Raw genomic sequence first — 22,139 nt, 5'->3', positions numbered from 1 at the left:
GCAACAATGTCCCCAAGACCTAACTGAACTGATGACATCATCTATGAGGCAGATAACAGAGTATGCATTAGCCTGTTGCTTTACCAGAAACACACTACCACTTCTTACTGTACCTTATATGATTGGTATTTTACAATACACCCTGGTATGTGAATGTGACGATGCTTGAAGAGTTGGGTCAGAGCCTGAGGATGGTGCATATATGGGGAGCAGAACCTTAAAGGTGACCAGTAAAGGTTTATGGCTGCAGGTTTGATATTTGAATAAAAGGATCCAAGATGATTCTGTAATGAGGCACATATAGCATACAGGGTTTGTTATGGTCTGGTAATTGTATCAGCTTTCACAGATGTTATGTACACTTGTGGTTACAATCAATTGGCATTCATCAGTCTAGAGAGGTTAATTAATTAAACAGGTGGGATTAAATATTTGAAGTTTCAAACAGTACAATATAAACAAAACATAATATATTTCATATTTTATACTCACAAGTTGACAGCTACTTTCCATAAGAATAAAAGTACAATCGGGAGTAATCGGACATTTCACATATTATAAGGATTTTCATTTATTTAGGACAAATAAAGCGCTGCCACTTCACTGTTTGCTAGCTACAAAACATAAAAGGGCTGTACCCAAAAGAAGATTTTAAGGGATAATTTGGAGCAACAATTCTATATAATTCAATGCAGGACAATGTAATATCCCCTCTGTTATGCACACATACTTGGCTGCTGCCACATATTACTTTCTGGATCACTGTACTTCTTTGTGGCAAACTTGGCAGTTGGGTTTACCACGTTACAGGGAGTGCCTGAACGCTTCACCTTTTCCATCCGGGTCACTTAGACTTTCCGCCGGCCAGCTAAGCTAACTAGCTAGCTTAGTTGAGGGCGCCGAATGCAGTACGATGCCGTGCCCGATTCACTATTAATAACAAACGTTTGTACTGGAGCTGACTGTGTAAAGACTGTATTAAACGTATTTTGTGGGTTATTTTGAAGTCACAGTATTGATACAGACGCATGCAAAATTGATCTTTACATCGATTTGAGTTAACGTGTTCAAGGTACAAGTTGTTTTGCTTAGCGAAGATTAGCTAACTAGGCTAACGTTTTAAAGGAGCAGGCTAGCTGCTAGCATACGGCAGCAAGCTGGCTGAAACTGAAGTTTACACAATCTGAAGTTAAAGCACGAACGGTAAGTGCATTTTCGATATCTTTTCATCGTATTGCTGATACTAATGGCAAAATAAAGCATCTCGAACCAACGAAGCCTTCAATCCAATTGTATCTAAAATGATTCAATGCTTGGAGCTTCACAATCTATGGCGACATCGGCTGGTGAAAGTTAAAGCAGGCACTGTCATGAATTCACATCCACATCGATTAGCTACCATATTCTATCTTAAAAATAATAATAACGTTGGTATTCTGCATGTGAACATTTCCTGTGTTTGTTCATTGGGGAGGTAGATGATGCTTGGCACGGAAGTGCAGTATCATGCTAGAGATGTTGTTATTATAAGCCAGCTGATTATCACAGATCACACACTGGACCTAATAAAGATAAAACAATTAATTCAAACTACTACAAATTACGAAGGACTAGATGGACTTTAGCTTGATTGTATGATAGCTCACCTACATAGCATTTCTGCATCAGAACTGCAAATTATAATCCTGAAATAAAATAACCGTGTGGGGAGTAATCAGATTGACTTCCCACACTCCAAGATTTGACAGGAAGTCATAGAAAAAGTTACATCCTGTTACTGTAGGCTGTCTGTAGTTTGCGAATTTATTTATATTTGTTCATTAATATCTGTGGAAATCAGAATACTTTAGTAACCCCTTGGGAAAACATAAGAGTCAGGAAATAAATAGTCAAATAAGTGTAAAAATATAAAGTATAAAATAATGCCAGTAAATATAAGTAATGTTTAAATAGAATGTATGTATATAAAACACTATACGGTATGGTAGTGTATCTGCAGTTGAGGTTATATCATAGAATATAGTGCATATAAGTAAAGTTTGACAGTTACACTGTATTAAATGTGTATCTGTTTTTTTTTTATGTCTGCCTCTTAAAGTACACCTCAGGGTAATCGCTCGTTATAATAAGGTCTATATAAATAACCTCTTTTATTGGTGTTATTATGATTATTATTAATATTTTATCAACCACTGAGATGTGTTTGTTAACAGATTTAACTTTAATTGCACATCATGAGACTAACAGCCCACGATCTAGCGTTAAATATTAGACTCACACAGGAAATTTGCATTTTCTGCTTTACGTGCTGTTTGTTGTCAAAACTAAGAGCCAATCAGCTCTTAGATGAGGCGAGAGCCAGACGTTTCCCATCATGCCCCGGGGCTTGCAGACGGTTGAGAGCAACTGCGGCGCCTGGCTTTAAAAACTGCGGCCACCTTGATCTCGTGAGATTATCGTTGCCCGCATGTTCATGACGACAGAGCAAGTCGGGATCAAGTCGCCCACAAAACTAACCGGATAATTTAAAAAATAAGAAAGGTGCTAAAACCATTCAGTTATGCTCTATTTTAATGTATTTATTTGGCTCTGTTCTTGACAAATGTGTATTTTCTGGCCTGGCTCATCTCGAACCAGCCTAGTATTTAGAGTTTCCACAGCCACCATATCTCGGCCTGGAAACCACATCAGCTTGTGGTTGTTGTTGTTGTTGTTTTATTCTATATCTTAACTGGGTCATTCCATGCCAACTCAGCCGCCCATGTACATGACACCTCTCAGATTTTGCTAAAAAGCAGGGAAAATATGCCTTATGTTACCAAACAAAGGAATCTAAAGTTTCATGTCAAGCGGTTTTGCCCGTGGTGTCCATTTGAATTTTTTTGACACATTGAAATTTCGCATTTCATTTTTTGGCATTTTTGGAGGCCCATAACTTCTCTTCTAATAGTGACAGAAGGCTGAAAATTGGTGTGTTAGTTCATTGTAGTTTGTACTACACAATACTATGTGCAGAATCAACATTCCTTACTGTTTGGGTGAGAGGTGGGTCACCAAAATCCAATTTCTTTTGACGGCCAAAATGATTTTTCACTTTTTGGGTGCCCCTAGCACCACGATTAATGATCATATTTATTCTAAACAGGATTATTTGTTATATTTGGGAACTTTGCTCTTGCCAAAATGAATTTGAAGGGTATGGTACCACTGGTGGGGGTTTTATGGGGGTCCAAAAACCCTGATGATCTGACTGCAAGTGTTCTGTATCCAAGTGTTCTGAATCCGATTGTTGTTCTGCATCGACATCTGTGAATATTGTATCCTGTGATATTCTTTTCATCCGTATCTTATTTTTGGAAATTGGTATAAAGCAATGATGTGATCGTGTTCCACTGAACGTTTTGGCCGAGCCGTAACGTCTCTACAATTTGTACGTTTCCTCGTGTTTTTTAATATCTTCTGCACTAACAAAGAACAATGTAATGTTCTTAATGTTTTCTTTTGCCCATTGAAACATCTCCATTGGTGTCAGAATATGGTTTGCATCAGTGGCCTGCAGACTTGCACGTGCTGCAAGTCGCTTGTCACAGGCGGGTCTCTTTCATTGGGATAAGGGGTTCATTTTTGATTTTCAGGAAATTAATGGCCAGCAGTCTTAATATTTAATTGTTTTCCATCACTGAGCATAATACTAAGTTATTTCCACTATTTTCATGCTTTATCATCACTAAATTCTCACTGATCTACATTCCAGACTTCTGGAAAAAATGTCCAAAATGGTGCCTTATGAAGAATAAAATACATATTATGGAGCTTCATAGTCAAAGGTTTTATTTAATAAATAACAAATATGTATCTTATCTTTATCTGATATAAATCATCAAGTGCCCACATGGTCATTTCAGGGTCCAAATATGGGGTTCCAAAAGAGTCACCTCTGCCCGGGAGGGTTTTTGGACCCCCATAAAACCCCCACCAGTGGTACCATACCCTTTAAATTCATTTTGGCAAGAGCAAAGTTCCCAAATATAACAAATAATCCTGTTTAGAATAAATATGATCATTAATCGTGGTGCTAGTGGCATCCCTAAAAGTGAATAATCACACATGCTGTCAAAAAACATTGGATTTTGGTGACCCACCTCTCACCCAAACAGTAAGGAATGTTGATTCTGAATTGTGTAGTACAAACTACAATGAACTAACAGACCAATTTTCAGCCTTCTATCACTATGAGAACAGAAGTTATGGGCCTCCAAAAATGCCAACAAATGAAATGCGAAATTCCAATGTGTCAAAAAGGGGTGTGGCACTTGAAATTCAAATGGACGCCACGGGCAAACCGTTTGAGATATTGACCTGAAACTTCAGATTCCCTCGTATTGGCTGTTTTCACATGGAATGACCCAACTATCTATACCTCAAGACAGTACAGCTTATGAATGTGAACTCAAGTTCAAGATCTCAGGTCTGTTATTATGTGTTGGTTTAGAAAAGGCCTCCCACTTGTGGTGGAAATGATTAGTAAGTTGTTTTTTGCATACTTGGCTGAAGTGTGTCTGGATTTGTTTTTTATGTCTGCCTCCTAAAGCACACCTCAGGGTAATTTCTCATTTTAATAAGGTCTATATACTTGCACATCATGAGACTAACAGCCCACGATCTAGCGTTAAATATTAGACTCACACAGGAAATTTGCATTTTCTACTTTACGTGCTGTTTGTTTTCAAAACTAAGAGCCAATCAGCTCTTAGATGAGGCGAGAGCCAGACGTTTCCCATCATGCCCCGGGGCTTGCAGACGGTTGAGAGCAACAGCGGTGCCTGGCTCTAAAAACTGCGGCCACCTTGATCTCATGAGATTTTCGTTGCCCGCATGTTCATGACGACAGAGCAAGTCGGGATCAAGTCGCACACAAAACTAACCGGCATGCGTTGTGCGGCGATCGTTTCTGCGCAGGCCTGGCTCATCTCGAACGAGCCTATTTTTCGAAGCAGTCACGTGGGTGTGCGTGAAACCAGCGTGAAATGAAGCTTCGGATGTCACTGATCACGCGATTGTCACAGAACGAATGAAGCTCCGATACAAGCTTTGCTTTAGACTGTTTCATTTTTTCAATACAAGCTCCGAAGCAGAGGAATCATGGGTAACATCACTAATCGCTGGCGACATCGCGTTAACGAACGCAGCTAGATAACGCTGTTAGGTTTTGCAGTGACGTCACATATAACATTGCGTTTGTCTGTTACATAGCTTAGTTTAACATTGTGTTGTGTATGTCCCTTCTTTTATTATATTGAGAATAACATTTGTAGTTTAGCACACGCACCCACACTACAAAAGAAACGGAAATGGGCAACGTCCCAACACACCTAGAGAACAGCTCATTTTCCAGCAGTTGGATTCACAAACAGCTAAAACTGATAACTTGATGGAGTTCAGTATAAATGCATCACAGTGATGTGTCTCACTAATGTTGCATATTGCTGTAAACGTTTAGTATGTCGGACTCGGACAGTGACGAGGACCAAGATCGGCCTTTCTCTCTGACGGGCTTCCTCTTTGGAAACATCAACGAAGATGGACAGCTAGAGGATGACAGTGTGCTGGACAATGTGGGTGTTTTATTTTCTATAGCAACATTTATTCTTTTTTTGTTTTTTATAATGTTGTGCTATATTTTATATTTACAGTTAACTGTATATTTTGTATTTTGTACTGCTTATGGCAACTTTCTGTTCTGTTTCTGCTGTTTCTTCTCACCCAGGAGTCCAAAAAGCATTTGGCTGGTTTGGGTACACTGGGTCTGGGCTCACTCATCACAGAGATCACTGCCAACGAGGAGGAGGATGAAGACGAAAGCAGAGAGGCTTGTAATGTGGATGCTGAAGGTTGGTTTAACTATTAAATAAAAAGATACTTTGAGCTCAGGTAGCCGGAAACAGGATGGAATGATATTTTAAATTTTTTGCTCATCCAGGTTGGGTGAAAAGTACGGATGATGCAGTTGATTATTCTGACATCAGTGAGGTTGCTGAGGATGAGACAAAGAAGTACCGTCAGGCCATGGGTTCCCTTCAGCCCAGCAGGAAAACAGGTGATCCACTCACAGCTCCTCAGTCATATTTGACTGTGATTGTTGTTTGGCTCAATTTACACATCTAACATTATTTTGTATGTCTTTAATGGATCGTCTTGATTGCATCTTTATAAATAAACAATTTTCAACATATTAATCTTAGATGATGAGGATGACTATGACGCTGACTGCGAGGATATTGATTCCAAGCTTATGCCTCCTCCGCCACCACCGAGTCTTCCTCTCGCTGCTAAGAAAGAGGAACCCTCCTCTCAGACCGCAACTGGTAAGGACATGTTTACTCATAATGATTGTGTTTGGTTGAAGCACCTAAAGTAATCTCAATAGCAATTCAGGGTTAGGTTCAAGTAGAGTAGATTACAACAATGTGAAGTTTGATTGTCCGCTGCTGTGATCTAACACTGACTCCTCACAGTTGGGGAAGAGGGCGATGGCATCATCCTGCCTTCCATCATCGCACCGTCCTCCCTGGCTGATAAGGTTGACTTCAGCAGCTCCTCAGACTCCGAGTCAGAAACTGACCGTCCCTGCCAGGGCTTGGGGGCTGGAGGCCCCCCAGATAGTCTCACCCTCCCTCTTGCTGGCATCATGCAGAAAGATGCTGCCAAAGCACTGCCAGGTGTCACGGAGCTCTTCCCAGAGTTTAGGCCTGGAAGGGTAAAGCATTTTACAGCCACTGTCCTCATTACACATGCTTCAGGTTTATCTTGTCGTCATCATTTTAAAATCAAGCAGCGCATTGACACTCACTGTCTGTCTGATCTTTTAGGTACTTAGGTTCTTACGGCTGTTTGGTCCCGGGAAGAACATGCCATCAGTTTGGAGGAGTGCCCGCAGGAAGAAGAAACGGAAGCACAGAGACCCCCAGCCTGGGACCCCTCCTCCCGAAGGAGAGCCCACAGAACAAAGCCAGGAGAAGAAGTCTGGATGGCTTTATGAGTATGCACCCGCTCCTCCCCCAGAGCAGTGTCTCTCTGATGATGAGGTAAATCTTCTAGCAATGCAGGCTATTATACCCTAGTACTTTGTCAAGAGGCCATTATATCCAGCACTTAACTTGCTTTTCTGTGCCACTCTCCAGATCACCATGATGGCTCCAGTAGAATCTAAGTTCTCACAAACTTGTGGTGATGGGGATAAGGAGGCAGAGTCTCGACCTAAAGTAGCAGAATGGAGGTATGGTCCAGCCCAGCTCTGGTACGACATGCTGGGCATCTCCGAGGATGGAAGCAACTTCACCTATGGCTTCAAGCTAAAAGAACTGGAGGACAGTGAGCCTCAGCAGCAGGACACGCCTGCAGAAATAATAGATACTGCACATGAGGTATGCAGACGTGTATAGCTGTAGCCATACGACAAACATTACACTGATTGTTTACTAATATTGTGTATAATATATCACTAGTTTCTGAAGCGGGGGGAAAACGACGACAATGAGGATAATGTTGATGGAGATGAGGAGAAATCAGCCCTTGAGAACGAGCTCTTCCTGATGGTCACTCAGCTGAAATGGGAGGATGATATTATCTGGAATGGGGAGGACGTAAAACACAAGGGCACAAAGACTCAGCGAGCCAGTCTGGCAGGATGGCTTCCCTCCAGCATGACCCGCAATGCCAATGCTTATAATGCACAGCAGGGTAAGACAAACACATACAGAAGGAAGTCTTGCATTAGGTGTTTACAAAACTTGAAAGACACTGTAGGTGCGAAACACAGAGACTGTAATATTTCATGTGTGTAAAAGAAATACAATAATATATTTAATTGTGCAGGTCTGTCGAGAAGTAATTCCCTGTTGGTGCCACCTACGCCTCCACCCATGCCCAAAATGTCTTCAATCACTGGCTCTAAGCGGGAAAAAAACAGCCATGATATCCACGGTGAGTTCATCTTTAGGTCACAATACAAATAGATTAGAAGTTTCACCAGACGTCTTTATTCCCGGTTAACCTCTCATTCTCTGCGTTGTCTTCATTTCATTTGGTTTCTCCGCAGCCTCTCATGAAGAAGACTCTCCCTGGTTCTCCATTTTCCCCATTGACAGTGAGGAGTTAGTGTACGGACGCTGGGAAGACAACATTATCTGGGATGACCAGGAGATGGATCACCTGCTCGCACCTCCTGTTCTTACACTGGATCCCAATGATGAAAATATCATCCTAGGTATATTCAGAACCTTCATCTAATTAGGCTACATATTCACCTATTTTGCTTTTTTCAAAATGTACATTTTTTAATTGGGATTTGATGTAAAATACCGTATGACCTTTTCAGAAGTTTTACATTTTTTATGGGGGGGGGTCATATTTTTGTAAGCTGAATAATTACAATAAATAATAGAAGGAAAAATCAACACATGTTATATGCATACGTGTTTCATGAATATAATTTTATATAATATATGTAATACAGGGATCCACATTATATGGTGGCTGCAGCCTAAAACTACAACGTTGTTAGTGCACTGAGGGAGACATTCTGCTCATTTTGATAAACTGTTGTCTCTCGTAGAAATGCCCAATGAAAAGGAGGAGATGACTTCCCACTCGCCATCAAAAGAGAATAAGAAGGAAACCGCAATCAAAAAGAGCCGCATCCTGCTGGGGAAGACTGGGGTGATAAAAGATGAGCCACAGCAGGTATGCTGTCTCTTCAGGGCAGGCGAAGGCACATGTTTGATTCTATGAAATGGCAAATTACACGGTCTGCTTCTTCAGTGGAGATGCGAGTCATTTGAATCAGAAAATGATCAAATATGGAATGTAATAAGGAAGATCAAGGCAACATATTGAAGGAGCGGATGTGATGAAAATGACAGAATACTTGCTCCTGAGGCTACAACATTTTTTGTCAAGTGCCATCATTTGTGTGCAGTAATAATGGTATTCTCACATTTCAATTAAAAATAGAAAGGGTTTGAATTCTGGTGTCTCTTCCCTCAGAACATGTCCCAGCCTGAAGTGAAGGACCCCTGGAACCTCTCCAATGATGAGTTTTACTATCCTAAACAGCAAGGCCTGAGGGGGACGTTCGGTGGGAACATCATTCAGGTAAGCAGCGGTAAAAATAAAAGTAGATGCTTTGAATTGAATTTATTCTGTGAATATGACAGAATCCTGACAAATCATATAGAGTAGACACATAGCCTGTGAAATGAGCTCAAAACAGCTGAATTGTAAAAGTCTTATAATTTGACGGTCTGTGTCTTTAACAGCACTCCATCCCGGCACTGGAGTTGAGGCAGCCCTTCTTCCCCACTCACATGGGGCCCATGAAGTTGCGCCAGTTTCATCGACCGACTCTGAAGAAGTACTCCTTCGGAGCGTTGGCTCAGCCAGGTCCCCACGCCGTCCAGCCGCTGCTCAAACACATTAAGAAGAAGGCCAAGGTGGAGCCTTGCTCAAAACGAGCACTGTTGATTTATGAGCATTCAGATACGCTTGTAGTGTTTTCCCATAATTGAGTGTATATGTTACATATATTTTTTTTGTATAGATGCGGGAGCAGGAGCGGCAGGCATCAGGAGGAGGAGACATGTTCTTCATGCGAACCCCACAGGACTTGACGGGTAAAGATGGAGATCTGATCCTTGCAGAGTACAGCGAAGAATACGCCCCTCTCATCATGCAAGTTGGCTTGGCCACTAAGATCAAAAACTACTACAAAAGGGTGAGTCTAGTCTTTGTCTTCCTCTCATGACTTTGCATGTTGTTATCCAGGACGTGCAGACTTTATTCAAGTAGGTGTACGGTTGTGTGTATTTAAATAAATATGACAGTTTTGTATTCGAATGACACCGTCGGTATTTTCCACTTTGTTGGGTAGAGTTGTTTAAATACATTATGGCGTTGTCGCCCTGTTGTGCAGAAACCTGGAAAGGATCCTGGAGCACCTGACTGTAAATATGGAGAGACTGTGTACTGCCACACATCCCCGTTCCTTGGTTCTCTTCATCCTGGACAGCTGCTCCAGGTCAGCACCGCCCCGTCACACGTTCACTATGAAGCATCACTGGTCTGTTATCATGGCAAACATTCAGACGGTATGTCTTTTTCTTTCAGGCATTTGAAAACAACCTCTTCCGTGCTCCAATCTACCTTCACAAGATGCCCGAGACGGATTTCTTGGTTCTGCGAACTCGACACGGCTACTACATTAGAGAGCTTGTGGACATGTTTGTCGTTGGTCAGCAGTGCCCCTTATTTGAGGTCCCGGGGCCCAACTCCAAACGAGCAAATACTCACATCAGAGACTTCCTACAGGTACGTTTATTTATTTGCCTGAACTCTCCCAGAAACCCGAGCTGCTGTTGTTTACGAATGCTCAACTGTCACACCTGTGTGCTGTAGGTGTTCATTTACCGCCTGTTCTGGAAGAGCAAGGACCGGCCCCGGAGAATCCGCATGGAGGATATAAAGAAAGCTTTTCCCTCGCACTCCGAGAGCAGCATCAGGAAACGACTAAAACTCTGCGCTGACTTCAAGCGTACAGGTAGACCACCATCATTCATTAACCCTGCCCTCCCACCATTCAGTGATCATCATCACGTATGGACTAACTCAGTATGTGGAGGTTATAGAGATAAACTGTGCATACATATAAACATGTTACCAGTGTGTGTGCCTTGAATTTGACAGACAGTAATCAGAGCAGGAAAAGATGTTACTATGTTATGATGTTACAGCTACTATGGATATTAGGTTGAAGGTAAGATGTAGAACAGTATATGAACACAGGGTACAAATACTCAGTATTTATATCAGCAGGTCACCATGTCTAACATACATGTAGCTATGATGGACAGACATGTGTTTTTCTTCTAACACTGTGCTCTATGTTGAAGAGCAAGGTTGCAGATACAAGAACATGCCTTAACAGCGTCTTGACTTCATGCCAGGTATGGACTCTAACTGGTGGGTGCTAAAGCCCGACTTCAGATTGCCGACGGAGGAGGAGATCAGGGCCATGGTGTCTCCAGAGCAGTGCTGTGCTTACTACAGCATGCTGGTGGCAGAGCAGAGACTCAAGGTAACAGCATCTCCCTCAAAGTAACTTCAGGTGGTTAGAGGGAAAGTGTGGCTGGTTTGCAGTGGGTGGTATGAAGTAATTATCCATATCAGAGAGAAATACAAGCTTTGAAGCAAAGCAATGTATTGTTTGTTTTTCTTCATTTGTTTGTGCGAAATACAAATCATGCATACATGCCTACTTCATAGAAACACATTCAACTCTGTGTTGTGTTACTTTACAACTTAGGATGCTGGATATGGTGAGAAGTCCTTCTTTGCTCCAGAGGAGGAGAACGAAGAGGACTTCCAAATGAAGATTGACGATGAGGTATGTGCTTCCTCATAACAGAGTTTAGTGTGTGTTATTGAGGTAACAAAAAACATTAAACATTTACACCTTGCTTATCCTATGTAACACATCTTAGGTGCGGACAGCCCCTTGGAACACATCAAGAGCCTTCATTTCTGCCATGAAGGGGAAATGCCTGTTGGAAGTTACAGGCGTGGCTGATCCTACAGGCTGTGGAGAGGGTTTCTCTTACGTCAAAGTGCCCAACAAGCCAACTCAAACCAAGGTCTGACTGCAGAAATCTACCACCACATGTTCTGCATTGTGTAAATATGGAGGAGGGAAAGCATTGATCCTCTGGGTTTTTTCAGGATGACAAAGAGCCGCAGCCTGCCAAGAAGACAGTGACGGGGACAGACGCTGACCTGAGGAGACTCTCGCTGAAGAATGCAAAGCAGCTGCTGCGCAAGTTTGGCGTTCCAGAGGAAGAGGCAAGACCACGATGATATGCAAGCACATGGAAGTGATGTAGGACAGGCTAGAGGTTAAAGAGACCAGCCCCTAATCAGATGATCTCTCAAATAACCATTTTCTGTATCACTCTAAGGCAGTGTTGCCTCTTGCGGCTCGCCAAGCCTCAATTTGTGGCTCGTATCAGTGGTTAAATAATAGGAGGGCTCTATGATTCCAGCGATGCGGATAAACGTGGACAGAATCGCGGAATTTGACAATGAAAATGAGTCAACTGTAAAACGTGGAATTTCGTGGAATTTGTCAAAATCTGGATGCACGTTGTCGAGAGTCTGTACTGTGTTTTAGTGTAATTAACGAGCTTCATCCAACGTCTGTACAAACAGAATCTCACATCAGAAACATCAGAAATGAACTGATTCACAACTGAAAGTCAAACTTAAATAGCAGCGAGCGGATCCACAGATGGGCTGACTTTAGACACGTGAAAGTCGGGGTCACTTTTTTTTCCCTTTTTTTGAAAAAGTGGGAGGTATATTGTGACTCCTCCATAAATGATTGCACATACACTTGCATATTTATGCACATGTGTGGTCTCTGAATGACAAGGAATTACAACTACTAGAATGTTTCTTCAGTTCTTAATTTTTATTCATCATCCACATGATTAGACACCATTCGATAGAAAAATGCTCTAAAATTGTAAAACACAGAATTTAGGAAAAATAAAAATGGAAAACACGGAATTTGGGGGAAAAATCAAACGTAATCTGGAAAAAGTCAAATTGGAGTTCATAGGGCCCTAATTACATATACTGTAGGTTGAGTGGGATGACAATTAAGTAAGCAGATATGCTGAGTTGGAGATGGCGTTATTTTGCAGTTGCAGTGGCTCTCCTGTGGACTTTGTCTTGTAACTGTGGCTCTGCTGGAAAAACTAGTGAGGGTCGCTGCTCTAATGGAAAGCTTAAGTTGTTTATTCTCTCATCTTTTATTCACTCTCACTGTAACACCTGCAAAATCTCTGCGTGCAGGTCGGGGTTGATATTTGTTAGTGGTGAGCAATGCAGGAATGGGCATGTGGGATTATTTTAAGGTCTTGTTTTTCTTTTCTCAGCTTATCTTTCAGGCTTGTTAAAGTGACTGTGTGTTTGTATGTGTTTTAGATCAAGAAGCTCTCACGCTGGGAGGTGATTGACGTGGTGAGAACCATGTCCACAGAGCAGGCGCGTTCAGGCGAGGGCCCCATGAGCAAGTTTGCCAGAGGCTCTCGTTTCTCTGTTGCCGAACACCAGGAGCGCTACAAGGAAGAGTGCCAGAGGATCTTTGACCTGCAGAACAAGTGAGACCCTAATTTAGGCTTGGATGTGTTATTCGGGATTATGTCTGAACGCGCCTTGAGTCCCGTTTGTCATTGCACAGAGTGTTGGAGTCGACAGAGGTGCTCTCCACAGACACAGACAGCAGTTCAGCGGAGGACAGTGACTTTGAGGAGATGGGGAAGAACATTGAGAACATGCTGCAGAATAAAAAGACCAGCTCTCAGCTTTCCCGCGAGAGGGAGGAGCAGGAGAGGAAGGAGCTGCAGAGGATGCTGATGGGCGAGGAGAGTGACCGTGACCATAAGGGACGCAAGGGGCGCAAAGGCTTGTGTGAGTCTGTTTCTGAAAAATCAGAGCTCTTTCATATCTTTATTACCGGTTTAAGGTTAAATGGTCTGCGTCTTTAACTGTAAGCTTCACTTTCCCGCACTCTACAGCCAGCTCCTTATCCACAAGCTCCCACAAAGACGACGACACGTCCTCAGTCACCAGCCTCAACTCCTCAGCCACAGGACGGCGACTCAAGATCTATCGCACCTTCAGGGATGAGGACGGCAAGGATTACGTCCGCTGCGAGACGGTACGCAAGGCTTCTGTCATCGACGCCTACACCAGGATCAGAACTACCAAGGATGATGAATTCATGTGAGTCTCACCAATCAAACCGTCTGTTTGGTAACCACGGCACCATGTCCGGCCAAGATTATTCACATCTGTACGCCTTGGTCCTGTGATGATTAATCCATTGAACTGAAACTATTTTTGAAAAGTAATAAAAAGGAAACAATGATAATGTTCACGCATTATAGCTCTGCAAATTAGCTTTGATGCAGCCACACACAATATACATTTGCATTATGTCTTATAACAAATCATACAGGGAACCAGCTAGTCAGCCTAATGTTGCTGTATTTTCCATAATGGAGATTAATGGAGCTCATTAAGGGGAAAGCCCAAGAGATTATATTGTAGAAAAGCCACTTAATTAGGCCCAAGCCATCATCAAAGCTGAACCAGCGAATGGCAAACAGCCAGTACTGAGTTTGTTTGTGGTTGCAGACGAAAGTTTGCCCTCTTCGATGAGCAGCACAGAGAAGAGATGAGGAAGGAGCGCCGGCGTATTCAGGAGCAGCTGAGGAGGCTGAAGAGAAACCAAGAGAAAGATAAGATCAAGGGACCTCCGGAGAAGAAGGCCAAGAAGGTGAAAGAGAGACCAGACCTCAAGGTAAAAGTAAGCTTGCCCATTTACTACTATACTCCTCTCTTTCACTTTCCTTTTCCTCACAAGATATTTGGTACCCAGCTAAATGCAAACCCATGGCTTTTCCATTGGTCTAGATATGGTGTATATTGTGTTTTTTCACTATCATCATCATATAGAACAGGCAGATTGCTTGGCGTGTTCCTTAATGTTTGCCTCTTCTTCCTAGTTAAAGTGCGGCGCATGTGGAGCCATTGGACACATGAGGACCAACAAGTTCTGCCCGCTGTACTATCAGACCAACGCCCCGCCTTCTAACCCTGTTGCCATGACAGAGGAGCAGGAGGAGGAGCTGGAGAAGACCGTCATCCACAATGACAACGAGGAGCTGATCAAAGTGGAGGGCACTAAGATCGTGCTGGGCAAACAGCTCATTGAGAGGTAATGGATTGTCCCGGTTGCGGCACATTTTTGCATGTGTTGCAGAATTCTTCCAGTTTTAAATGACCACAATATTTTCTAAATTTGGGTCCATGGGTACTAAGAGTCACTCTGATACAGTGTTGATAAATGAATGGTCTGCGGCCTCTACCCTTGCAGTTCCTAACATGTTTTTCTCCTACAGTGCTGATGAGGTGCGCAGAAAATCTTTGGTGCTCAAGTTCCCCAAACAACAGCTCCCACCGAAGAAGAAGAGACGCGTCGGCAATGCCGTGCACTGTGACTACCTCAACGTAAGCGATGTTTATACAACTTGCTCTAAAAGGTTTGAAGTGAGAGTCCCGTTAGCTGATCTTTAACAATGCCTTTTTCCCCCCAACACTCACAGAAACCACACAAGGCCATCCACCGCAGGCGCACTGACCCCATGGTGACCTTGTCCTCCGTGCTGGAGAGCATCATCAATGACATGCGGGATCATCCCAATGTAAGATCTGCAGACGTCCAATTCAACAGCCTTTGATTGTTTTAAGTCACCTCCTCTTTACATGGCCTGCTTCTTCTATGTAGACATATCCATTCCACACACCGGTGAATGCCAAGGTTGTGAAGGACTACTATAAGATCATCACGCGGCCCATGGACCTGCAGACGCTGAGGGAGAACGTACGCAAGCGGATGTACCCGTCAAGGGATGAGTTCCGTGAAGCTGTGGAAGTCGTCGTCAAAAACAGCGCCACCTACAATGGTAAAGTGATAAGAACCTGTTTAAACTCCTCTCTTGAAAACAGACTCAACTGTTTGTCTGGGTTTGGTTAGACTTTCACTTTAAACTCACACCAAAGTGACGAGGCTGTGTGTTTTTTTTGCACCAGGCGCAAAACATCCGATAACACAGGTGGCACAGTCCATGCTGGACCTGTGTGATGCTAAACTGAAAGAGGTGAGTGTCGATGTTTTCTCTTGTTTCACATCTTCTTGGCCTTTTGTCACTCCTCACGTTAACCATTAAACCTGTGTGTTTGTGTGCAGAAGGAGGACCGGCTGGTGAGGCTGGAGAAAGCCATCAACCCCTTGCTGGATGATGACGATCAGGTGGCCTTCTCCTTCATCCTGGACAACATTGTGACCCAGAAGATGATGGTCGTTCCCGATGTGAGTCAGCCCTCCTTCACTTCATTTTCTTTCCTCAATCAATCTGACGAATCTGTTCACATGCAGAATTACTTAATGATCTCATCCCTGAACTCCTCCCTCCGCTGCAGTCTTGGCCTTTTCACCATCCGGTCAACAAGAAGTTTGTGCCCGATTATTATAAGGTGATTGTATGCCCCATGGACCTTGAGAGCATCCGCAAGGTGAGTCATACGAGCTGTCAGCCTTGAAACAACCTTTTTGATATATTTAATATCGGGAATTAACAGTGCTACTGTTGTATTTCATGGTTCAACAGAACATCTCCAAACACAAATACCAGAACCGAGATGTGTTCCTTTCAGATGTCAGTCTCATCCACGCCAACAGTATCAAGTACAATGGTAAGTGTGTTATCAGGACCTCGGAGGTCAGTCACTCGTTGAGTGAAGATGTTGTTTGAAGCACCGTCACACACCTCTGTGTCTTCCATAGGCCCAGAAAGTCCTTACACCAACACGGCCCTGGATATTGTCAATGTGTGCAAGCAAACCTTGGCAGAGGTATGTTGAGTGTTTGCTGTTTATCTTGCCCTTTTAGTGGTCGGGGGAAGGGCCATGTCACTGAGTATTTATACAGTAAGTTACATTCAGCAAGGTTTTCCCTTATTATCAGAATAGCTGCAAAGCAATTCAGGGAACAATGTAAATGTGTGATCCCTTTGGTTTTTCTAGACTGTTATAGTAGAAAGCAGTTAAAGGACCATACCAGTCTAATTCTGGGTTTAGGTTCTTCAACCTTGCGTTGTTTATTACTTTTAATGGAATTACTGTATAATTCCATTAAAATAAGTGCATTTATATCAAATCACATCTGCGTTCAAAGCTAGTAGCAGTTCGGTGTTCACTTGTTATTAATGTTTCAGCCAATTGTTGACCTCCTTTATACTGAGCTGTCAATCACAATAGAGCCAAGATGGTGGTTGGGTTGAATGTTAATACGCCTGGAAAAATAGTTTGACAAGAATAGAGTTGGGAGGTATCCAAATTTTGATACCGTCAAACCTCCTCCCTATTTTACCCCGGTATACGGGATTACCGTGACTAATTAAAAATGATGACGTAAGGCTCAGACGACGTCACCAAACTCAATAGAGTTTAGCTTCTCTGCCCGAGCCTGAGCCCGACCCGAACCCGGGTCGAAATTTCCCACCACTACCCTCGGGCTGGGTCGGGCCGGGCCTTTAAACAAGCGTTTGTGTTCGTTCTTTCTTTTTCTTTTTTCTTTTTTCTATCATTGCATTTATGCCTAGCCTTCTTCCCTTATCTGAGGAGAAGGCTAGGCATAAACATTAAATATTATTGGTTATATGTTTAGCAGAGTAGGTCTACGTAAGAAATGTGTACAAAGTTACACAAAGTAAAAAAGAAAAAAAAGACGCTACACATTAGGGTTGCACATCTCTTTTTGATAAACGGTTCGATATGCATCTAGATACACAGGTTACGATTCGATTCAAAAACGATATCCTTTTATTACAGACCGATTCGATTCAAATCGATTCCATACAGTGTAAGAATGATACGATTCGATTCTGCGGTTAATATTTGTTGTAGATGTTTTATAAAATAAAGAAGCCGATTCTATGAAAGTGACAGTACTATAGTTTATTTTCAAATATGTAAAATACCACATATCCCCAAGCATTGTGGCTGTATGGCAAAAAAAATGGCTGGCGGTCACAGGACAGCGTCGTGGACGCTTCCCGTGCTGCGGCCGCTTCTTGTGGTGCAAGTTGAGACACAAGCGATCGACATTCAAAGCCGTCCGTCTCTCACGTGCGGTCGTGGAGTGCCTGCGGTCACACGGCAGCGTTGCAGCCGCCGACCTGTGCTGCGCCCGCCTCTCCACCTCCACCTCCTCCATGTTCCGTGTTGTCCCTTGTTTATAACTCATACCAGCTAGGAAGCTACGGCGTTTCGCCGGCAGCTTCAGCTCTCGCGTTGTTTTAGAGACGCTGGTGTAATGCCGCCCATAGATATGATGCGGCCGACCGCTTCAAAGTCTCGCCATACCCGATCCATGACTCTGTAACCGATTCATCTAGGAATCCATTGATGATTCGTATCGATTGAGGAGGCTGCTACCGATGCAGCCGTATCTCTCACTTGTTGAACCGAATACCCGGTCGCATCGGTTTATCGTTTACAACCCTACTACACATAGTGCGCATGCATCATTCATAACGGTGCCGCTCTGTGCAGCTTAATCAAAGAATAAAGGAGTTACGCTAAAGTGCAACATGGAACTTGGAGACATAAAGGATAAATTAAAAACAGGACAATTAATGTTGAGCAAGTCATCAGGAAAGTCTGAGGTACGGGATAATTTCAAGTGAGTAGTAGGAGAAGGCGATAACATACGCGTCGGCTTTGTCCAGTCATATCCTAATCACGGCACTAACGTAGCCTATAAAATTATTTGTATATTTTAGTGACTGAGTAGTGGTGCACCCCCACTTCCCACGGATATGCACATACAACAGCCTCATGCATGAAAAATAATTGTCGGGTTGAAATCGGGCTCGGGCTCTTAATTACAGTTAATGTAGGGTCGGGTCGGGCTTGATATTCTGGGCCCGAACCAAGCTCTACTTCTCATTAGGTCGGAACCCGAAATACTGCCAAACTGCAGAAGTCGTGTTCTTCTTTGAGACCAGGTCACTCGGTGCGCGACTCGCCTTCTCTCTCTCTCTCTCTCTCTCTCTCTCTCTCTCTCTCTCTCTCTCTCTCTCTCTCTCTCTCTCTCTCTCTCTCTCTCTCTCCTATATAAGTGCGTTGCATTTTTTTAATGACGGTATTGAAACTGATACCGTTGCTATTTTTAAGACCCGTGGTATACCGTATTACCGTATTACCGCCAAAGCCTAGACAAGAACTGAAAATCTAGAGTCTAATTGATCCAACTCAAATTTAAGCTAGAGGGGGGATTTTAATGATGAGGTGAGTTTGAACTAATCTTGCCAACCTTTTTCAGGTCCCTTCTAAAATGTTTATTGAATATGGACAAAACGTAAACAAACAAAGTTAGAGGTTCATGTAACATGTAACATGTCCTATTAAGTGCATAATAGGCCAACGTGCTTTGATGTGCTTCAGACTAACACTCGCCTGTGTTTCTGCCTCCAGTATGATGAGCACTTGACCCAGTTGGAGAAGGACATCTCTACTGCTAAAGAGGCCGCTCTAGATGCAGCAGACTTGGAGTGTCTGGATCCAATGACTCCTGGGCCATACACACCGCAGGTAAGAGAGCAGCCAGGGAACCGCTTTTATTTACAAGCTTGGTAAATGGTTGTTTCCTGGGTATCTTTCTACATTGACAATAGACTTGCGGCCTTCAGGTAATTATAATGAACAGGTAGTTTAAACTTTTCTATGTACAGCAGTCCTCCTTTCCACTCCTCGTAGTTCTCCTAGCCCTTGTATTTCTTCACTTGTTCTCTGCACTAACTCTCCTTTCCAGACTTTTCTGTTTCACCTTTACAATCTAGTTTCTTCACTGTAGTGTCTCTTTTCTCCCATCCTGTGTTTCTCCTTCGCTTCCGCCGTCTTGTCCCGCCTCCCCCTTTGTGTGTGCCCCTCTGTGTGGCGTTGGCCAGCCTGCTGATCTGTTTGACAGCGGGGCTTCAGGGAGTCTGCCCAGAGAGACCAGCAGCCTTTTCTCTGAGGGACCTCTAGTGGTTGCTCCAGAGAAGAGAGGGGGGCAGGTATGGAGAGAGACAGAAATGAGGCCCGCCACCACATGCCACCTCTCCTCAAACTACCCTCAGAGCAGCTTGATGATTTTAAAGTTGTTCCTCACACCAGAATATCACAGATAACACCACAGCATAACACGAGTGTAGTTATTTAGTGTCTTGGCTATGTCTTTGGGCATGAGAGCTCAGACTTTTATCGTCCCGCCCCTCAGGGTCGCCATGGCAGACGACCTGGGGAGGAAGAGTCAGATGTGGACATTGAAGGCTTTGAGGAGGAAGATGATGGCAAACCCAAAACGCCTGCTCCTGTAAGAAAGACAGATTCATTGAAGCGTTATCACAGCTGCTGTACATTTATACACAATTTAAAACATACCACAAAGTACATTTTTATGGAAGTAACTATAAGAATCACTTTAATTTTAGGTAATGCCATTGTTGCGTCCTCAAATCCTCATTGTACAAACTTTATGGATATGATTCTCCTGTTTTCAGCTAGTTAGATGCTAAATGGGGTATTCTTTTATCAACAAATCAATTGTGTATTTATTAAATTCTCACCGTTTTAGGAGATACTGTTGTACAATCTACTCCTTTCCGCACCTTCATCTTTTTGTTATTTGTGTCAAACAGAACATTCCTGAACATTCTCTTGTACTATTTAAATGTAGAATTTAAAAACGATGTACTCTCCTTGATTTATAATTTAATTGAATGATTTATTACTTTTCAGCTTGCTTACTTCTTCTTTATTTATCTATCACAAATGTGTCTGTCCTGTCTTTTTAGGCAGAGGATGCAGACGGAGATCTAGAGGACGACGATGATGAAGAGGACATGTTGCTGCCGCCTCACAGACGGATGCATGACCAGGAGGAAGAGGAGGAAGAAGATGATGGACTATCCAACCGCCCAGCCCAAGCCAGCGTTCTGTACCAGGACCTGCTCATGTCTGACGGAGAGGACGATGCCAGCGAAGAGGAGGGCGACAACCCTTTCTCCTGTAGGTCAACAGAAAATTGTCAACTGTACTAAAAAATGGAGCAACATATATGACAGAAATACTCTATAAACAGAATATGAAGCAACAGTGATCAAACATTAAGCATTAACCAGTCGTCTCTGAACATTGTGTGTGTGTGTAACGTTTGTCCTGATCCTTGTGCGTCCCCTCCAGCCATTCAGCTGTCGGAGAGTGGTAGCGACTCTGACCGAGAGCTGGATGTACGACCTGCACCTCCACGGAGAGCTCAGGAGACGGCCCGCATGGGCATGGAGCAAGACGAGAGCATGATGTCATATGAAGGGGAAGGGCCCGATGAGCCTCACATGGAAGACAGCAATGTCAGGTACAACTGGCCCCGGAGCCAATAATCCTCCGAACAGAACAATACACCCTAACATCGAGCTTTTGTCTTTAGTGGGAAAGGTTACAATACAAGCGGGTATTTATGGGCCCGCTCTGATCGCAGGGATGGAATCATGAAACGTAGCACCACATGCTAATCTTCACTGTCAATTGAATACATAATTAATCAAATCATGGATTTGGATGAGTAATATCATTTCTTACATAACAAAAATAACGATATGCTCTCCTTTACTACATAAAGTGTTACAGAATGTTAAAACATTTAATGGTTATTAGTTAAAAATACCAAAAGCAAAGAGTTTCAAAAACAGGGTTTGATTTCACAAAGATCTTAAGGATTCTAACTTTAAACACCTCTTGGCGTCCTGTTTGACTTCCCTCTCTTCGGTCTCAGTTACGGCAGCTACGAGGAGACGGAAAGCCGGAGTCTCATGCACCCCTCTAGCATGGGAAACGAAGAAGAGTATGGCATCAGCGAAGAGGAGGAGGAAGATGAGGAAGATGAAGCACGGAGGAGAGGACCAGCTGTGCTCACCAAGGTCCAACTCAGTGAAGATGAGGAGAGCGAAGAATTCAGGTCTATAGGGGGAGACAGCGACATGGACTCCGACAACTAGTTCATTTTCCTTCTGCAGTATTTGGAAAAACATTGTTTATAATTACAGTTTGAAATGGAGAAGGAGAATGTATACTGTGTACATACTTATTTTGTAAATGACGGTTCATGGTTAAAGCTCTGTTGTACCTATACAATAGGGACACACAGCACATTGTACATTTCAGTTTGCCTTTTATATGTTGAAAGAATAGCATGTATCATGTTTTCTTGACCCTGAATTGTGTGTACAGTTGTTTTGTACTGTTTTAACTCATCCTGCGCTCACGAATAATTCAGCAAGTCTGCTTTTTCTATCCCACTTCCTGAGAATAAACACGCTGAAGGTTAACAAGCTCCTCTGTCTTTAAAAAAATAACAATACCGGTAATCAAATTATACATTACGAACGGGCGTTGAGCTGAAGTTAGAGAACATAAAA

At 43.0% G+C, this 22,139-nt stretch overlaps 1 protein-coding gene across 5 annotated transcripts; it reads left to right on the top strand.

The window, feature by feature from the left end:
• The first annotated feature begins 902 nt into the window (after nucleotides 1–902).
• Nucleotides 903–22,014, top strand: taf1 (TAF1 RNA polymerase II, TATA box binding protein (TBP)-associated factor). 5 transcript variants are annotated; one of them, XM_084029526.1, is made up of 41 exons: nucleotides 903–1,203; nucleotides 5,501–5,615; nucleotides 5,768–5,891; nucleotides 5,981–6,097; nucleotides 6,243–6,365; nucleotides 6,516–6,757; nucleotides 6,870–7,085; nucleotides 7,182–7,424; nucleotides 7,506–7,740; nucleotides 7,876–7,983; nucleotides 8,099–8,266; nucleotides 8,615–8,742; nucleotides 9,046–9,153; nucleotides 9,318–9,491; nucleotides 9,599–9,772; nucleotides 9,971–10,075; nucleotides 10,165–10,365; nucleotides 10,453–10,594; nucleotides 11,001–11,131; nucleotides 11,360–11,440; nucleotides 11,538–11,687; nucleotides 11,773–11,892; nucleotides 13,039–13,214; nucleotides 13,295–13,524; nucleotides 13,632–13,839; nucleotides 14,254–14,419; nucleotides 14,625–14,836; nucleotides 15,021–15,129; nucleotides 15,225–15,323; nucleotides 15,407–15,584; nucleotides 15,712–15,779; nucleotides 15,869–15,991; nucleotides 16,102–16,194; nucleotides 16,290–16,374; nucleotides 16,466–16,533; nucleotides 19,159–19,275; nucleotides 19,632–19,739; nucleotides 19,943–20,038; nucleotides 20,520–20,733; nucleotides 20,908–21,079; nucleotides 21,497–22,014. In XM_084029526.1, exons 2-41 carry the CDS (start codon nucleotides 5,502–5,504, stop codon nucleotides 21,717–21,719), a joined length of 5,949 nt encoding a protein of 1,982 aa, XP_083885652.1. In that variant the 5' UTR covers nucleotides 903–1,203; nucleotide 5,501; the 3' UTR covers nucleotides 21,720–22,014. The 5 variants fall into 5 exon arrangements, with proteins under 5 accessions (XP_083885652.1, XP_083885651.1, XP_083885654.1 ...); XM_084029525.1 differs by having other exon boundaries at nucleotides 904–1,203; nucleotides 14,254–14,425; nucleotides 21,497–22,012; XM_084029528.1 differs by lacking the exon at nucleotides 19,632–19,739 and having other exon boundaries at nucleotides 904–1,203; nucleotides 21,497–22,013.
• Nucleotides 22,015–22,139: the final 125 nt, after the last annotated feature.

This window comes from Eutrigla gurnardus, assembly GCF_963514095.1.
Source record: "Eutrigla gurnardus genome assembly, chromosome: 15".
NCBI lineage: Eukaryota > Metazoa > Chordata > Actinopteri > Perciformes > Triglidae > Eutrigla > Eutrigla gurnardus.
This window is presented reverse-complemented; position numbering and strand designations above follow the sequence as displayed.

Excerpts from the sequence above, each read along its gene's own strand:
- taf1 (XM_084029525.1), top strand. The coding sequence starts at position 5,502 with ATGTCGGACTCGGACAGTGACGAGGACCAAGATCGGCCTTTCTCTCTG. Across the intron at positions 6,366-6,515 it reads CTCCTCTCAGACCGCAACTG|TTGGGGAAGAGGGCGATGGC; the intron begins GTAAGGACATGT and ends GACTCCTCACAG. Across the intron at positions 16,534-19,158 it reads GCAAGCAAACCTTGGCAGAG|TATGATGAGCACTTGACCCA; the intron begins GTATGTTGAGTG and ends TTCTGCCTCCAG.